General features: G+C 33.9%; 4 protein-coding genes across 5 annotated transcripts in view; 2 read left to right on the forward strand and 2 right to left on the reverse strand.

Moving 5' to 3' along the window:
• Positions 1-3,822: 3,822 nt before the first annotated feature.
• On the reverse strand, positions 3,823-6,907 carry LOC124437459. Of its 2 annotated transcripts, none has more exons than XM_046987441.1 (5): positions 6,814-6,907; positions 5,633-5,698; positions 5,068-5,139; positions 4,421-4,571; positions 3,823-4,024 (listed from the first exon to the last, which is right to left on the reverse strand). In XM_046987441.1, exons 3-5 carry the CDS (start codon positions 5,135-5,137, stop codon positions 3,895-3,897), a joined length of 351 nt encoding a protein of 116 aa, XP_046843397.1. In that variant the 5' UTR covers positions 5,138-5,139; positions 5,633-5,698; positions 6,814-6,907; the 3' UTR covers positions 3,823-3,894. The 2 variants fall into 2 exon arrangements, with proteins under 2 accessions (XP_046843397.1, XP_046843396.1); XM_046987440.1 differs by having other exon boundaries at positions 5,533-5,698.
• A 238-nt stretch (positions 6,908-7,145) lies between these two features.
• LOC124436063 (E3 ubiquitin-protein ligase NRDP1-like) lies at positions 7,146-8,824 on the forward strand. The gene is made up of 2 exons (XM_046985989.1): positions 7,146-8,717; positions 8,821-8,824. The coding sequence occupies exons 1-2, from the start codon at positions 8,074-8,076 to the stop codon at positions 8,822-8,824; spliced, it is 648 nt and encodes a 215-aa protein (XP_046841945.1). The 5' UTR covers positions 7,146-8,073.
• On the forward strand, positions 8,821-9,717 carry LOC124436064 (kelch-like protein 35). The gene has a single exon (XM_046985990.1). It carries the CDS (start codon positions 8,821-8,823, stop codon positions 9,715-9,717), a length of 897 nt encoding a protein of 298 aa, XP_046841946.1.
• Positions 9,718-12,293: 2,576 nt separating this feature from the next.
• LOC124436065 overlaps positions 12,294-13,239 on the reverse strand; it is a 33,118-nt gene continuing 32,172 nt past the window's right edge. Inside the window, exons 6-7 of the mRNA XM_046985991.1 lie at positions 12,904-13,054; positions 12,294-12,510 (exon numbers count right to left, since the gene is read on the reverse strand). Of these exons, the coding sequence (XP_046841947.1) occupies positions 12,294-12,510; positions 12,904-13,054 (368 nt within the window). The remainder of the gene's footprint in view (positions 12,511-12,903; positions 13,055-13,239) is intronic.

A 13,239-nucleotide genomic window follows, 5' to 3' on the forward strand; every position in this document is an offset into this window, starting at 1 on the left:
TGTTCCGCCCTCTGAAGATGGGCGGAATACGTGGAGAATCGCGCGAGTATGCAATGTGCGAGAAAAGGCGGTTGCTAGGTTACATAACAAATCTTGAGATTTTGCTGTATTACGATTACGAACCACCTAATAAAAGCGTAAATATGAACGAATAAAACATAATATTACAAATTGTTCGTGAAATAATGTATATCTTATGTCCAAATAGAATATTTATTATTTTTTTGGGAAATTTCTACTCCCGCCGGGCGGGAGTAGCGGGACCGCTAGCTACGCCACTGTTAAGGTACAAATAGTCAATCTCGCACATTTCAACCGTATTATGTTAAATGTTTAAGGTGTTACATTCAACAGTGTATTCGTGTGCCCTCGTCTTAGCGTGCTAAATGATCTATCACCAGAAGATAGAATATGTTCCTTCGGAGTTCTCTTTCAGACTTTGAAATAATCTCTTACTGTAATGCAATAAATGCTCGCTACAAAATACTAAACGATTCTTCACCTCAGTGTTATCAGTGTTTCATCATAGTTTATAGTTCATATCACTGTTCCCACCTAAAGCATTCTGTGGCAAATTTGGTGAGAACAGAGTCACTATATGGTACCATAATAGTTGCATCGGCAAAGGCAGACATAAAATTGTCTTAAGCTGATAAGCCTTTGTTCAAATAAATACAGTACCGCTCGCATATTGTTAACATACGGTACGCGTATGAAACGCGTATTATACGAAAAACATACAAGTATCATACAAGAACGATACGCGTATAATACGAGAACGATACGCCTATGATAGGAGAACGATACGCCTATGATACGAGAGCAATACGCGTATGATACGCACAGATCTAATAATACACTAGATAGTGCAACGGCTTACATTTCATAAGTAGTGGTTGAAGCCGGGCAAATTTACTCCGGAGCCCCAAAGTAGTGAGAATCAATATGGCGTTGTATTAGAAAATATCTGGTCAAAGCTGATATCTTGCAATTACTTGCAAGTCACGACGGTTACATAAACTGGTTTACTCTATTAATGAAAAAAATCAATGTGACCATAGTTTTTCAAGAAAAAGATAGCAGAATACGCCAATACATCGCCGTAAAATTGATTTCAAGTGTAGCTCGATTTGAAAGCATCAGCAGCGACGAAGGCTTAAGATACTGGAATTTCCACATCTAAATATCGTATCACAGCACAATCTGCCACAAAATGTTCAATCGAACGTCGTAGAATTATCCTCCGATATTTATTGTTAAGTAAAACGAGTTGGAGATAACGGTTTGAAAGATTTTTCACGATTTATTTAAAGTATATTGTTCACTGTACATAATTAAATATTGCACTGGATTATTGTACCAGAAATGCATTTTTCTGGTGTTTCTGGTCGGTAAACGAATATAGCTATGTCAAGATGTGAGTAATTAATACGTTCAGAAATTATTTACAGAAAGAATGTGAAGAGTCTACCTCGAAGAGTCTATGTGTTGCTTGTCGATGTATTGTCTATGTCTTGCTTGTCTATGTCTTGTCTATGTCTTGCTTGTCTTTGTAATAGAGTCTGTCTTGCTTCTTCGGAATTTGTTTTATATTATGAGTCTACCTCTGTTACACCAAATTTTTTGTGAAGTATAAAATAGCAGGTCACTTGTGAAACTGTTGATACCACAGGTTGATACAATACACTCTGTCCAACACGGGGAAAATATTTACTTGTTAAAGCAAGAAGAGTCACCAGACTTGTAGTATTGACTGTGTTTTACACATATATATAAACAATGGATTGTCATAGTCTAAACCAGTGGGTTATATGGCCACTGCCCACAGTGCTTAATGTACTGTTATGGTGATGTTATGCTACTGTTTTCAACATTTTTATTGTCTTTTTTACCATTCAGGCATGTATATGCATATAAAACTTTCTACACATTCTTGTTATTGAAAATTTCAAACCTAAATTATTTATTCTGAGCAAAATATTTAATTTGTGCTTGTAACATGTGTCAATTTCTGACTGATTTTTGTAATATGCCTGTTCTATTACAATACATCCATAGATCGAGTATGATATCGCTGTATTTGCCACACGAACTAAGCCACACTATCGCAGATTGTGCTGTGATACGATATTTAGATGTGCAAATTCCAGTACTTAAGCCTTCGTCGCTGCTGATGCTTTCAAATCGAGCTACACTTGAAATCAATTTTACGGCGATGTATTGGCGTATTCTGCAATTTTTTTCTTACAAACTATAGTCACAATGATTTATTTCATAAATAGTGCAAAAAAGTTGATGCAACCTCCGCGATTTGCTAATAATTGCGAGATATTAACTTGGACTACATATTTTCTAATACAACGCCATATTGATTCTCACTACTTTGGGGCTCCGGAAGTAAATTTGCCGGCTTCAACTTGTATGTCAGTTGCACTATCTAGTGCATTATTAGATCTGTGATGATACGAGAACGATACGCGCATGATACGAGAGCAATACGCGTATGATACGAGAACGATACGCGTATGAAACGAGAACGATACGCGTATTATACAAGAACGTTACGCGCATGATACGAGAGCAATACGCGCATGATACGAGAACGTTACGCGTATGATACGAGAACAATACGCGTATGATACGAGAACGATACGCGTATGATACGAGAAAGATACGCGTATGATACAAGAAAGATACGCGTATGATACGAGAACGATACGCGTATGATACAAGAAAGATACGCGTATGATACAAGAAAGATACGCGTATGATACGAGAACGATACGCGTATGATACGAGAACGTTACGCGTATGATACGAGAACAATACGCGTATGATACGAGAACGATACGCGTATGATACAAGAAAGATACGCGTATGATACGAGAACGATACGCGTATGATACAAGAAAGATACGCGTATGATACGAGAACGATACGCGTATGATACGAGAACGTTACGCGTATAATACGAGAGCGATACGCGTATGATACAAGAAAGATACGCGTATGATACAAGAAAGATACGCGTATGATACGAGAACGATACGCGTATGATACAAGAAAGATACGCGTATGATACGAGAACGATACGCGTATGATACGAGAACGTTACGCGTATAATACGAGAGCGATACGCGTATGATACAAGAAAGATACGCGTATGATACGAGAACGATACGCGTATGATACAAGAAAGATACGCGTATGATACGAGAACGATACGCGTATGATACGAGAACGATACACGTATGATAGGAGAATGATACAAGTATAATACGAGAGCGATACGCGTATGATACGAGAACGATACTTGTATGATAGGAGAATGATACAAGTATAATACGAGAGCGATACGCGTATGATACGAGAGCAATACGCGTATGATACGAGAACGATACGCGTATGATACGAGAGCGATACGCGTATGATACGAGAACGATACGCGTATGATACGAGAGCGATACGCGTATGATACGAGAGCGATACGCGTATGATACGAGAACGATACGCGTATGATACGAGAACGATACGCGTATGATACGAGAACGATACGCGTATGAGAGCGATACGCGCGTATGATACGAGAACGATACGCGTATGATACGAGAACGATACGCGTATGATACGAGAACGATACGCGTATGATACGAGAACGATACGCGTATGATACGAGAACGATACGCGTATGATAGGAGAGCGATACGCGTATGATACGAGAACGATACGCGTATGATACGAAAACGATACGCGTATCATACGCAAAATTTTTGTTAACAAATACGCGAGCGGTACTGTATATATGATTATCTACTGTCTTAATTTTGAATATGCTAATCAAAATTTATTTGCTTAGCTATTGGCATAACGAAAATCAATATAATCAGACGCTTTTCAACCAAATTTGTGGTTGATCTCATTCTTCAAAGAATCTTCATCATTTTTTCTCTCCTTTACTATAGTCACATACAAACGTGGTTCTGGCTTGAATGATATCCCGCAATATCCATTTATCCAAGAAAATCTACAAAACAATAATTCCTTATTTAGAACATACATCAAGTAGGAAAAGACATTTATTTTCGGTAAACTTTGTGATTTTTACTAAAATATAGCGTTGTATCACAACTGAAATTTCATGTTCGCATGTTTTTAAAAGCAAAAAACTTAATAAAAAAAGTTTTTCAGAACAATTAAACACTGCTTTGTAAGTCGCTGCTTTGAATCATAAGTGCGAGAAATGGTTGAATTCATTCTATATTTTACAGAAAACGTTTGTCGTGCCTAATTACGTAGCTATACTTCACGACTTTTTAAATGTAAATACAACTTATAATTGAATGTATCTTATGCTTGGACAAGAAACCTTTGCAAGCATTTTTAAAAATTATTTACAAGCCTCAAGTGGATTTTTACTTACTGTTTTAATTTTTCAGTGACGTCTTTGCGAATACGGTAAAAGCCGTCAAGAAATCCTCTGGTGAAATTGTGATCAAAATCATCTTCATCAGAATCTTCATCATCAGAATATATTTTGGACACATCGTTCTCACTCAACATTTCAGGAACATCTGAAAGACAAAAGTGTAATTAAAACACAATTCAAAGGCCTGTGATAACATCCGTGATTGGTGCAGTAACCTGCGCCTGAAAAAACGAACTTGCCTCACAAAAAATTATATTTTGTACGTAAATATACTTATTTCTGTGATATTGGCCCAGTACCATATTTTTGCAATTATCATGCAAAAACGATGACTTTACATTTTTTAACCATTTTATTAAAGAACTTAAAAACTTAAACAAAGCAAGAAAATCACACTCTTTTTTTAACTTATTGTTACATTTAAAACCAATTTTTTACTAATTACATTACAAATTATCTTGAAATAATTAAATGCACCTGTAACTCTGTGTACATATCTAACAGGATGGTTGTAGCTACATGTCATTCTAACTGATTATGATTTGAAATAAAGTGAAATAAAAAAATAGCATTATTGTATCTTGTTCATAAGAACATATTTGTGCCAGATAATTACAGATAAAATAAAATATAAGAAATACCTTCTTTTGTCTTTATAACACCAGCTAGAGATGTGATGCATTCAGCATCAGGAGCTTCACATGACAGCATTTCTACAATTTATATTTTAAAAAGTGTCAGTAAGACAAGCTTCATAGAACAAGACGCCAGCTAAGGCGTACACTTTGCTCAAGTGATTAAACCATTTCAGTATTTGTATGGCCTTATCCAAACATGGGGGAGCATGAATGTTTCAAAATTGAGCCATGTGATTTTTACGCTTTTGTTATGATGAGCAACATTCCTAATTGGTCAATCAGGCCATCTAAACAAATGAAACCATTTAGTAGTAGTTTTATAAGATAAAAAAAAACAGAGGATAGTGTTGCAAGTATTATATAAATAAGGGGAAGTATGAAACCTAAATTCACCCAAATAACATTGCTAAATTTTCCTAAATACATAAATATGAGCCAAAATATTGGCAAAACTTCTTACTCTAATACCTATATGTTGCATAATGTATCAAACATAATCTTTTGTGCATATATGTTTCAAATTGTTTCTAAAATGATGGCTTGTATCGTTTAATGATTACAGATTTACGTTTTGTCTCTTCTTGCAATGGCCATACAGCAGAATAATGATTCAGTGATGTTTGGCAGCTCGTCACTAAAAAGGGGCAAACATTTTTTGCTTTAAAAATCAATATTCATTCATGATGATACTTGTTCTAAATATATACAAATGTAGTCTTCCTTTTATGCACATTAAAACCAGTGATAGCAAATTGAAAAGCTAGCCATAATAAACAATGTCAGTCTACGTGCTGTCCATGATCTTTCATTAAAGAGAATACCTCTTCATGGTGATATGAGAAGTTGTGGATCTTACAAACATTCTTGCTTTAAGACTGAACGTTTTAAAAATGCCTTTTTAACACGAAGTATGAATTGAAGTAAGTAAGTAGATACCAGTTTAAATTGTTTTATTGGTAGTATGAATTAAGGAATAGCTATGTAATATTGTTTGTATAAAAATATGTACTTATAGTATTAGTTATATGGTTTTTTATTAGTTAGAACCTTTGTAATTTAACCATATTTGTTACAAAAAAAGAGTTCACGTTTAATAAATACAAATATAAATTCAAATTCAAGTCCAATTATTGATGTCTATACCATCAAAGCTTTTGTTCACATGTTATTTAATGTTATTTTAAAGAACTTAGCGTTTTTACTTCGGTAAATATCCTTATTAATTAAAATTTAGAGATATAAAATACTCATTTTACATGTTCAGCTAACCTAGAAGAGTTCTATATTATCTACAATTCAAGCATACAATTGAACACTCGCTTAAATGCTCAATGTCGATAACAAATGCTTAGAGTTCGTCTGTAGACATAACTACACTGATAAGAACTTCATTCTACATATTTCACTTTAAAAATCGTTGATTTTTACGTGCAAAAAGTTTCAAACACAATTAGTAAAGCATGGAAAGCATTTCCTTCAATTTGTTCCAAACCGAAAGCACAATTTGATACATCAAACTTCTACGTTGAATGAAAACATAAAAACTGAGCGATTTACTGGAATTTTCAAAAGCAATTAAAAGAGAAGGATTCATCAAATATAGCCAATACAGACTGTTTCTATGCAATTTCTCGCGAATTTCTGTGCGAATGTTTTGATCATTTATTTAGGTTTTTTATCCCTAATCGCAACAGAAATACAAAAGTAGGTTTTAGCATAACATAGATGAAAAAAAATGCAATTACATACCTGATTTCAAAACGAATAACCTGAGCAAAGTATGAAATATTCCACACAAAATTACTTAACAATGGCAAAGTCTAATAAACTTGCAGATTGAATTATAATCGGTGACGTTACAGTTCGTCTCCCCCCTGCTAGAATAATTACAACTTTATCTTTTTTGTCTTTATATTGCTTTACATATAAATGATACAAAACTAGGGGTTGTTAATCTTTGCCTTTGACTTCTGTGTTTATCAAATGTCGACTGAAAATTTTAATATATTCTCTATCTTCAACTTGTATCGATAAACGAATAATTTCGTAAAATCTTGGATTAATTTCAACACTGAATTATATGTAAAGATATATGAAATGGCTTGTCGTCCTAAAGATTATGAAAGTGGATAGGAAGAGTCAAGATTTAAGAATGCTGTTGTTGAAACTTTTTACTGTTCAATTTGCCTGAACGTCGTTAAGGATGCAAGAATGTGTCAACATAACGAACACATCTTTTTTCGTTATTGTATTGAAGAACATCTACGAGTTAATGCACAAAGATGTCCTCAATGTCAAGATAATTTGACTGTAGATATATACACTTCTTCCAGCAAGTCTTATAAATGACTTGACTTCTAAGTTAAAGATCAGTTGCAACCACGCAAATCGAGGTTGTCCTGAATTTATCAACGTTAAAGGTCTTGAAAGACATGTTGAAAATTGTGGCGTTGCTCCAGCGTTGTGTTCTAATGAACGTTGTGGTAAGGAGATAAACGAGACAAGATTAAACATGAAACTGAATTATGTGAATACAGAAATATTGATGCTCACGACTTTGGTGAGATTAGAGAATTGTTTCAACGAAGTTATGTTCATGTTGACAAAGTGAAAATGCAGATGAATGAAATTAATGGAAAAATGGATCAAAAGTTTATTGATGTGTGTGATGAAGGCATGGATAGCAGGTTGAAAATTATTCAACCGACAGCGTATGAAAAGCAAAGCACGTGTGCACATTGTACGTATGTTTTAAAATATTGTTTATGTCTTTTGTAGATCTGCTTCATTGCACTATTTTCTTTTATCTTTTGTTTTTCCTTTGCTTTACATAAATATGTTAAAATCTAAAACTAGGCGTTGTTATTCTTCGCTTTTAACTTCCGTGTTTATCAAACGTCGACGGAGAATTTTAACGTATTTTCTATCTTCAACTTGATGCGATAAACAAATAATTTCGTCTACTCTTGGATTAATTTTGATCCTGAATTATATGGGAAAACGTATGAAATGGCTTGTCGTCCTAATAATTACGATTCATATGGATATGATGAATCAAGATTTGAAAGCCCTGTCAACGATAATTTTTATTGCCCAATATGTCTCAATGTCATAAAAGATGCCAGAATGTGCCACAATGAACACATCTTTTGTCGTAAATGTATAGAAGAACATCTACGAGTTAATGCACAAAGATGTCCTCAATGTCAAGAGAGATTGACTGTATCCAAACTTCTTCCAGCGCGTTTTGTAAACAACTTGATTTCAAAGTTTAAGATCAGCTGCGACCACGCTAATCGTGGTTGTCCTGAATTTGTAAACGTTGAAGATCTTGAAAGACATGTTGAAAATTGTGGTTTTGCTCCAGTGTTATGTTCTAATGAACGTTGTGACAAGGAGATAAACAAACGAGACAAGATTAAACATGAAACTGAGTTATGTGAATACAGAAAGATTCTTTCTCACGACTTTGAAGAGATTAGAGAAATGTTTCAAAAAAGTTTTGATCAAGTGAAAACGCTGATGGTTAAAATAAATGAAAAAATGGATCAAGATAGAACTGAAATAAATAAAAAAATTAATGATGTATCTGGTCAGTCTACAAAAGAAATAATGGAATTAAAGAAAGAAATGATGGAATCAAAGAAAGAAATGATGGAATCAAGGAAAGAAATAAAAGATGTTCAACAAAATCTTTCTACAGTGACCAAAGAAATGAAAGAAATGAAAGCCATGATGTTTCAAATATTGGAAAAGATGAATATAAATGAACAACATGTTCAAACATTGGCAACATCAATTGAAATGTTGACATACTCAGTAAAAGGTGATATTTTGGTTGCTGGAGGTGACTCATGTGTTTGGACCGCAAAAAGTGTTGAAGTATTTTCATTTAAGGAGAGGAAATGGTTTGAGATTGCATCAATGGAAAATGGACACAGTTGGGCTTCATCATTTATTTATAAGGATAATTTATTTGTTGTTGGAGGATTTAACTGCAAGTCAATGGAGACATTGAATGTAAAAAAGTTACCTTTGACATGGAGGAAATTTCCTACAGAGCTTCCTTATGTATATTGGAGTCATCAAACTGTTGTTTGTAATCAACAAATCTTTCACATTGGAGGACTTATTAAGAACAAAGGACCATCAGATTTGATCAGTGAAATAAAGATTACAGGTACAACATCTTATATTTTGAAAGAGTTGTGTCGTATGCCTGAACCACGATTTGACCATGGAGCTGTTGTTGTTGATGATAAAGTTCTTATTTTTGGAGGACGGGGAAAAGATCATGAAGCTTTGTCCAGTGTTTTGAAGTTTGATCCAATGACTCTTACATTTAAGGAAATGCCTCCATTACCTCATCCATTGACTGACATGGCAACAGTTCAATGGAGAGATCAAGTTGTTCTTCTTGGAGGTTCTGATGAAGGAAGAAAAGCGTTGAACAGTGTTATCATGTATGACAGTAATACAGGAAAGATTACAGTCTTACCATCCATGTTGGAAAAGAGACAGTGGTGTTGTGCAGTTATAACTGGTGATACAATTGTTGTCATGGGAGGTAAGAGTGGTAATCTAACTATCTTAAATCAGTGGAGTGTTTTAAAATGGGAATCAGTTCTTCATGGACATATCTTCCTTCAATGAATAAACCACGATTTGTAGTCATTGCTGAAATTTTACCATTTGGACAAAAGTATTTATAAGCACAGAATTATTCTCTAAATAATCAGAACATTATAACTCAGTAAAATTTGTTTATATTAAAGCTAAACACTACTAAAATATGAATATGTAAATTTACAATGTTCATATAACCTTTGATTATTATAATAAATTACTGGAGAAATAAATGTTTTTAGTATTTTACTAATGACAGAGACAAAAAGAAAATTTATTGCTTTAGTATTTGTTCAGAATGTTCAAACTTACAACTGTGTATGAGTTTGACCAGTGGTGTTGTCGATCATAGAGATTATAAACAATACTAGAGGTGGCATCGTAATATAATCAGTGAATATAATCTATACTCCAAAATACGGCACACATTTTTGGAGGGCAAAATCGATTCCCTGATGTTACGATACAGTGGGCAACTATGATTTTTTGACTTTTTTGTTTTTATTATACGCAAATACAATAGTAAATATTGTCACAATCGATTTCTTGAACTATTTTTTTCTTTTCATCGTAATTTTGGAGGATACCTAATAAGGATACGAAATTGGAGCTTCGAGTCAAAGATCTCGCTATTTAAAACAAATTGCCGAATTCTTTTTCACGAATTTGCAACGTGTTTGAAATATTAAAATTTGTTTGTCTAAATTCCATAGCGCTAAAAATAAAAAATTTACCTTGTGAAACAAAACATCTTTTGCGTTGCTTCCGTCAAGTAATCCACTCCTCTTTTGGTTTACAGGTCTTCAACTCCTTTTTATTTTAACTTTTCATTTGTTTTAAAACCAAGAAATGCAATGCAGCACTTAATTACTGCAAAATATGAGTCGATCTTTAGCAGTGCTCACTCTTTTATCGCGCCCCCCAACTTCATTCTAAAGCCTGTTTTCCACTAGCCACGTATCGTAACGTATCGTAGCAAAACATAACAGGGCGCATGCGTGCTTATGAATTTGATGGTCAATAGGCGCAAGCACGCATGCGCCATGTTACGTTTTGCTGCCACCATACGTTCCGAATTTTCGTTTCCATCATGCTTACATTGCGTGCGAAGACTGGGCTCTACTGGCATAAAAATTTCCACAGACGTAGACTTTCAATTTTTTGGTTCACTGGCACAGTACAGGAAATATACAGTAGGTCCAGTTCGCTGTGCAACTGTCTGTTTATTTAATTAGATTAATGGCTGTCGTTAGTCATTTCATAATTCCTATTGTGTCATTATGGTAATCACATGCGTAATAATATATGCGGGACATGAAAAAATTCAATAGAATGGCTGTACTGTATATTTAGTATACTGTCTCAATGGTTTAACATAATAAAAGGCCTGAGATCTATTGGCCAAATTTCGATTTTTTTACCCTACTAAAAAACACGTATCATCTTCGGTTCGCTACATATCACTTCATGTTTCCTTTTTACATAAAGCTACTTTTTTATCATTTCCTGGGTTCTACCTGGTAGTTACTATATGATACCAAATTATAATGTATATAAGTTCGTTTGTATAATTGTACTTTGGTTATCTCTTTTTAAAATATGCAATTTACAAATAATACAATTTTATCTTAGCAATACCGTTGAACTAAAATACATGCAACGCTGCCAGCAGCAAGAAATATTTGTCGTTAACAGTCTGTGAAATACTGTTAACGATAAACATTTGTTCACTCAAGGAAGAACACTCAAAACCAAGAAAGAAAAACACGTAAACGATTATACATGCTCGCTAAAAAAACAAGCAAAATTGTACGTAAAAGATTTTTTGCGAAGACATTGAACATTTGCTTGGCTGACAGTATAACAAGAAAAACACATCAAACATATCAAATAAAGTAAATGGTTTGAACCCGGGAGTATCGTTACATGTTTGTAGATGTAGATCGTCCAGGTTAGTATAGTCCTGAGAAGGACTGTTTTTTTTGACTGACGTTTCGACAACCTTAGCGGTAGTCATCTTCAGGTTTTTAATTTGACTCTGAAGATGACTATCGCTAAGGTTGTCGAAACTTCATTAAACAACAAAAGCAGTCCCTTTCAGGACTATACTAACCTGGACGATCTACATCTACAAACATGGTACGTATCAAATGTTGTTATAGTTTCGTATTTTAATAAAAACTATACCCCCGAAACACCTTATGTTTTTGTTTTTCATTCTTTTCTTAATCAACACCGGTTGCTTTGTGATTTTCTCTACGAAAAAGCAGCAGTTAAAACAATTCACTCGCCGAGACAGAATCGCTAAACAGTAAAGACGCGCGTCTGTGATAAAATCTCGCGTGTTTGGATGTAAAATTTAACTTGGTTTAATTATTAGGATTATCTACTACAGCTAGTGTTTCATGTATCATAGTTCAACGAGTAAAATGCAGATATGTTCTCTAGCATATTAATAATATCGTCTCCAGGTTTGGTTCAGTCCCATTAACATTTAAACTCTCGTAAAGCAGATGTACATAGATTCTTAACGATTCTTTCTGCAAACCATTGTCACTGTACCAAAAAAACCTTCATAACCTACATTCATAGAATTATGACATTTATTTTCTTTTACCTTGATTTGACAAATATCGAATTCTCGGTAATGAGCTATTGGCATAACGAAAATCAATATAATCAGACGCTTTCCATCCAAATTTGTCGTTGATCTCATTCTTCAAAGAAGCTTCATAATTTTTTCCCTCCTTTACTACAGTCACATACAAACGTGGTTCTGGGTTGAATGTTATCCCGCAATATCCATTTATCCAAGAAAATCTACAAAACAATAATTCCTTATTTAGAACATACATCAAGTAGGAAAAGACATTTATTTTCGGTAAACTGTGTGACTTTTACTAAAATATAGCGTTGTATAACAATTGAAATTTCATATTCGCATGTTTTTAAAAGCAAAAAACTTAATAAAAAAACGTTTTTCGGAACAATTAAACACGCGTCAGTCACTGCTTTAAATCATAAGTGCGAGAAATGGTTGAATTCATTCTATATTTTACAGAAAACGTTTGTCGTGCCTAATTACGTAGCTATACTTCACGACTTTTTAAATGTAAATACAACTTATAATTGAATGTATCTTATGCTTGGACAAGAAACCTTTGCAAGCATTTTTAAAAGTTATTTACAAGTCTCAAGTGGATTTTTACTTACTGTTTTAATTTTTCAGTCACGTCTTTGCGAATACGGTAAAAGTCGTCAAGAAATCCTCTGGTGAAATTGTTATCAAAATCATCTTCATCAGAATCTTCATCATCAGAATATTTTTTGAACATATCATTCTCACTCAACATTTCAGGAACATCTGAAAGACAAAATTGTTATTAAAACACAATTTATACGCCTGTGATAACGTCTGTGATTGGTGCAGTAATCTGCGCCTAAAAACGAATTTGCCTCAAAAAATATATATATATATTCTACGTAAATATACTTATTTCTGTGATATTGACCCAGTACCATAGTTTTGCGATTATCATGCAAAAACGA

This window comes from Xenia sp. Carnegie-2017, unplaced genomic scaffold, assembly GCF_021976095.1.
Source record: "Xenia sp. Carnegie-2017 unplaced genomic scaffold, XeniaSp_v1 HiC_scaffold_16, whole genome shotgun sequence".
Taxonomy (NCBI): Eukaryota; Metazoa; Cnidaria; class Anthozoa; order Malacalcyonacea; family Xeniidae; genus Xenia; species Xenia sp. Carnegie-2017.

Coding starts and splice junctions, on each gene's coding strand:
- LOC124437459 (XM_046987440.1), bottom strand. Junction 4,572..5,067: donor TGTTATAAAGACAAAAGAAG/GTATTTCTTATA, acceptor TTTGTCTTTCAG/ATGTTCCTGAAATGTTGAGT. Junction 4,025..4,420: donor GTCACTGAAAAATTAAAACA/GTAAGTAAAAAT, acceptor ATTGTTTTGTAG/ATTTTCTTGGATAAATGGAT.
- LOC124436063 (XM_046985989.1), top strand. CDS start 8,074: ATGGCTTGTCGTCCTAATAATTACGATTCATATGGATATGATGAATCA.
- LOC124436064 (XM_046985990.1), top strand. CDS start 8,821: ATGAATATAAATGAACAACATGTTCAAACATTGGCAACATCAATTGAA.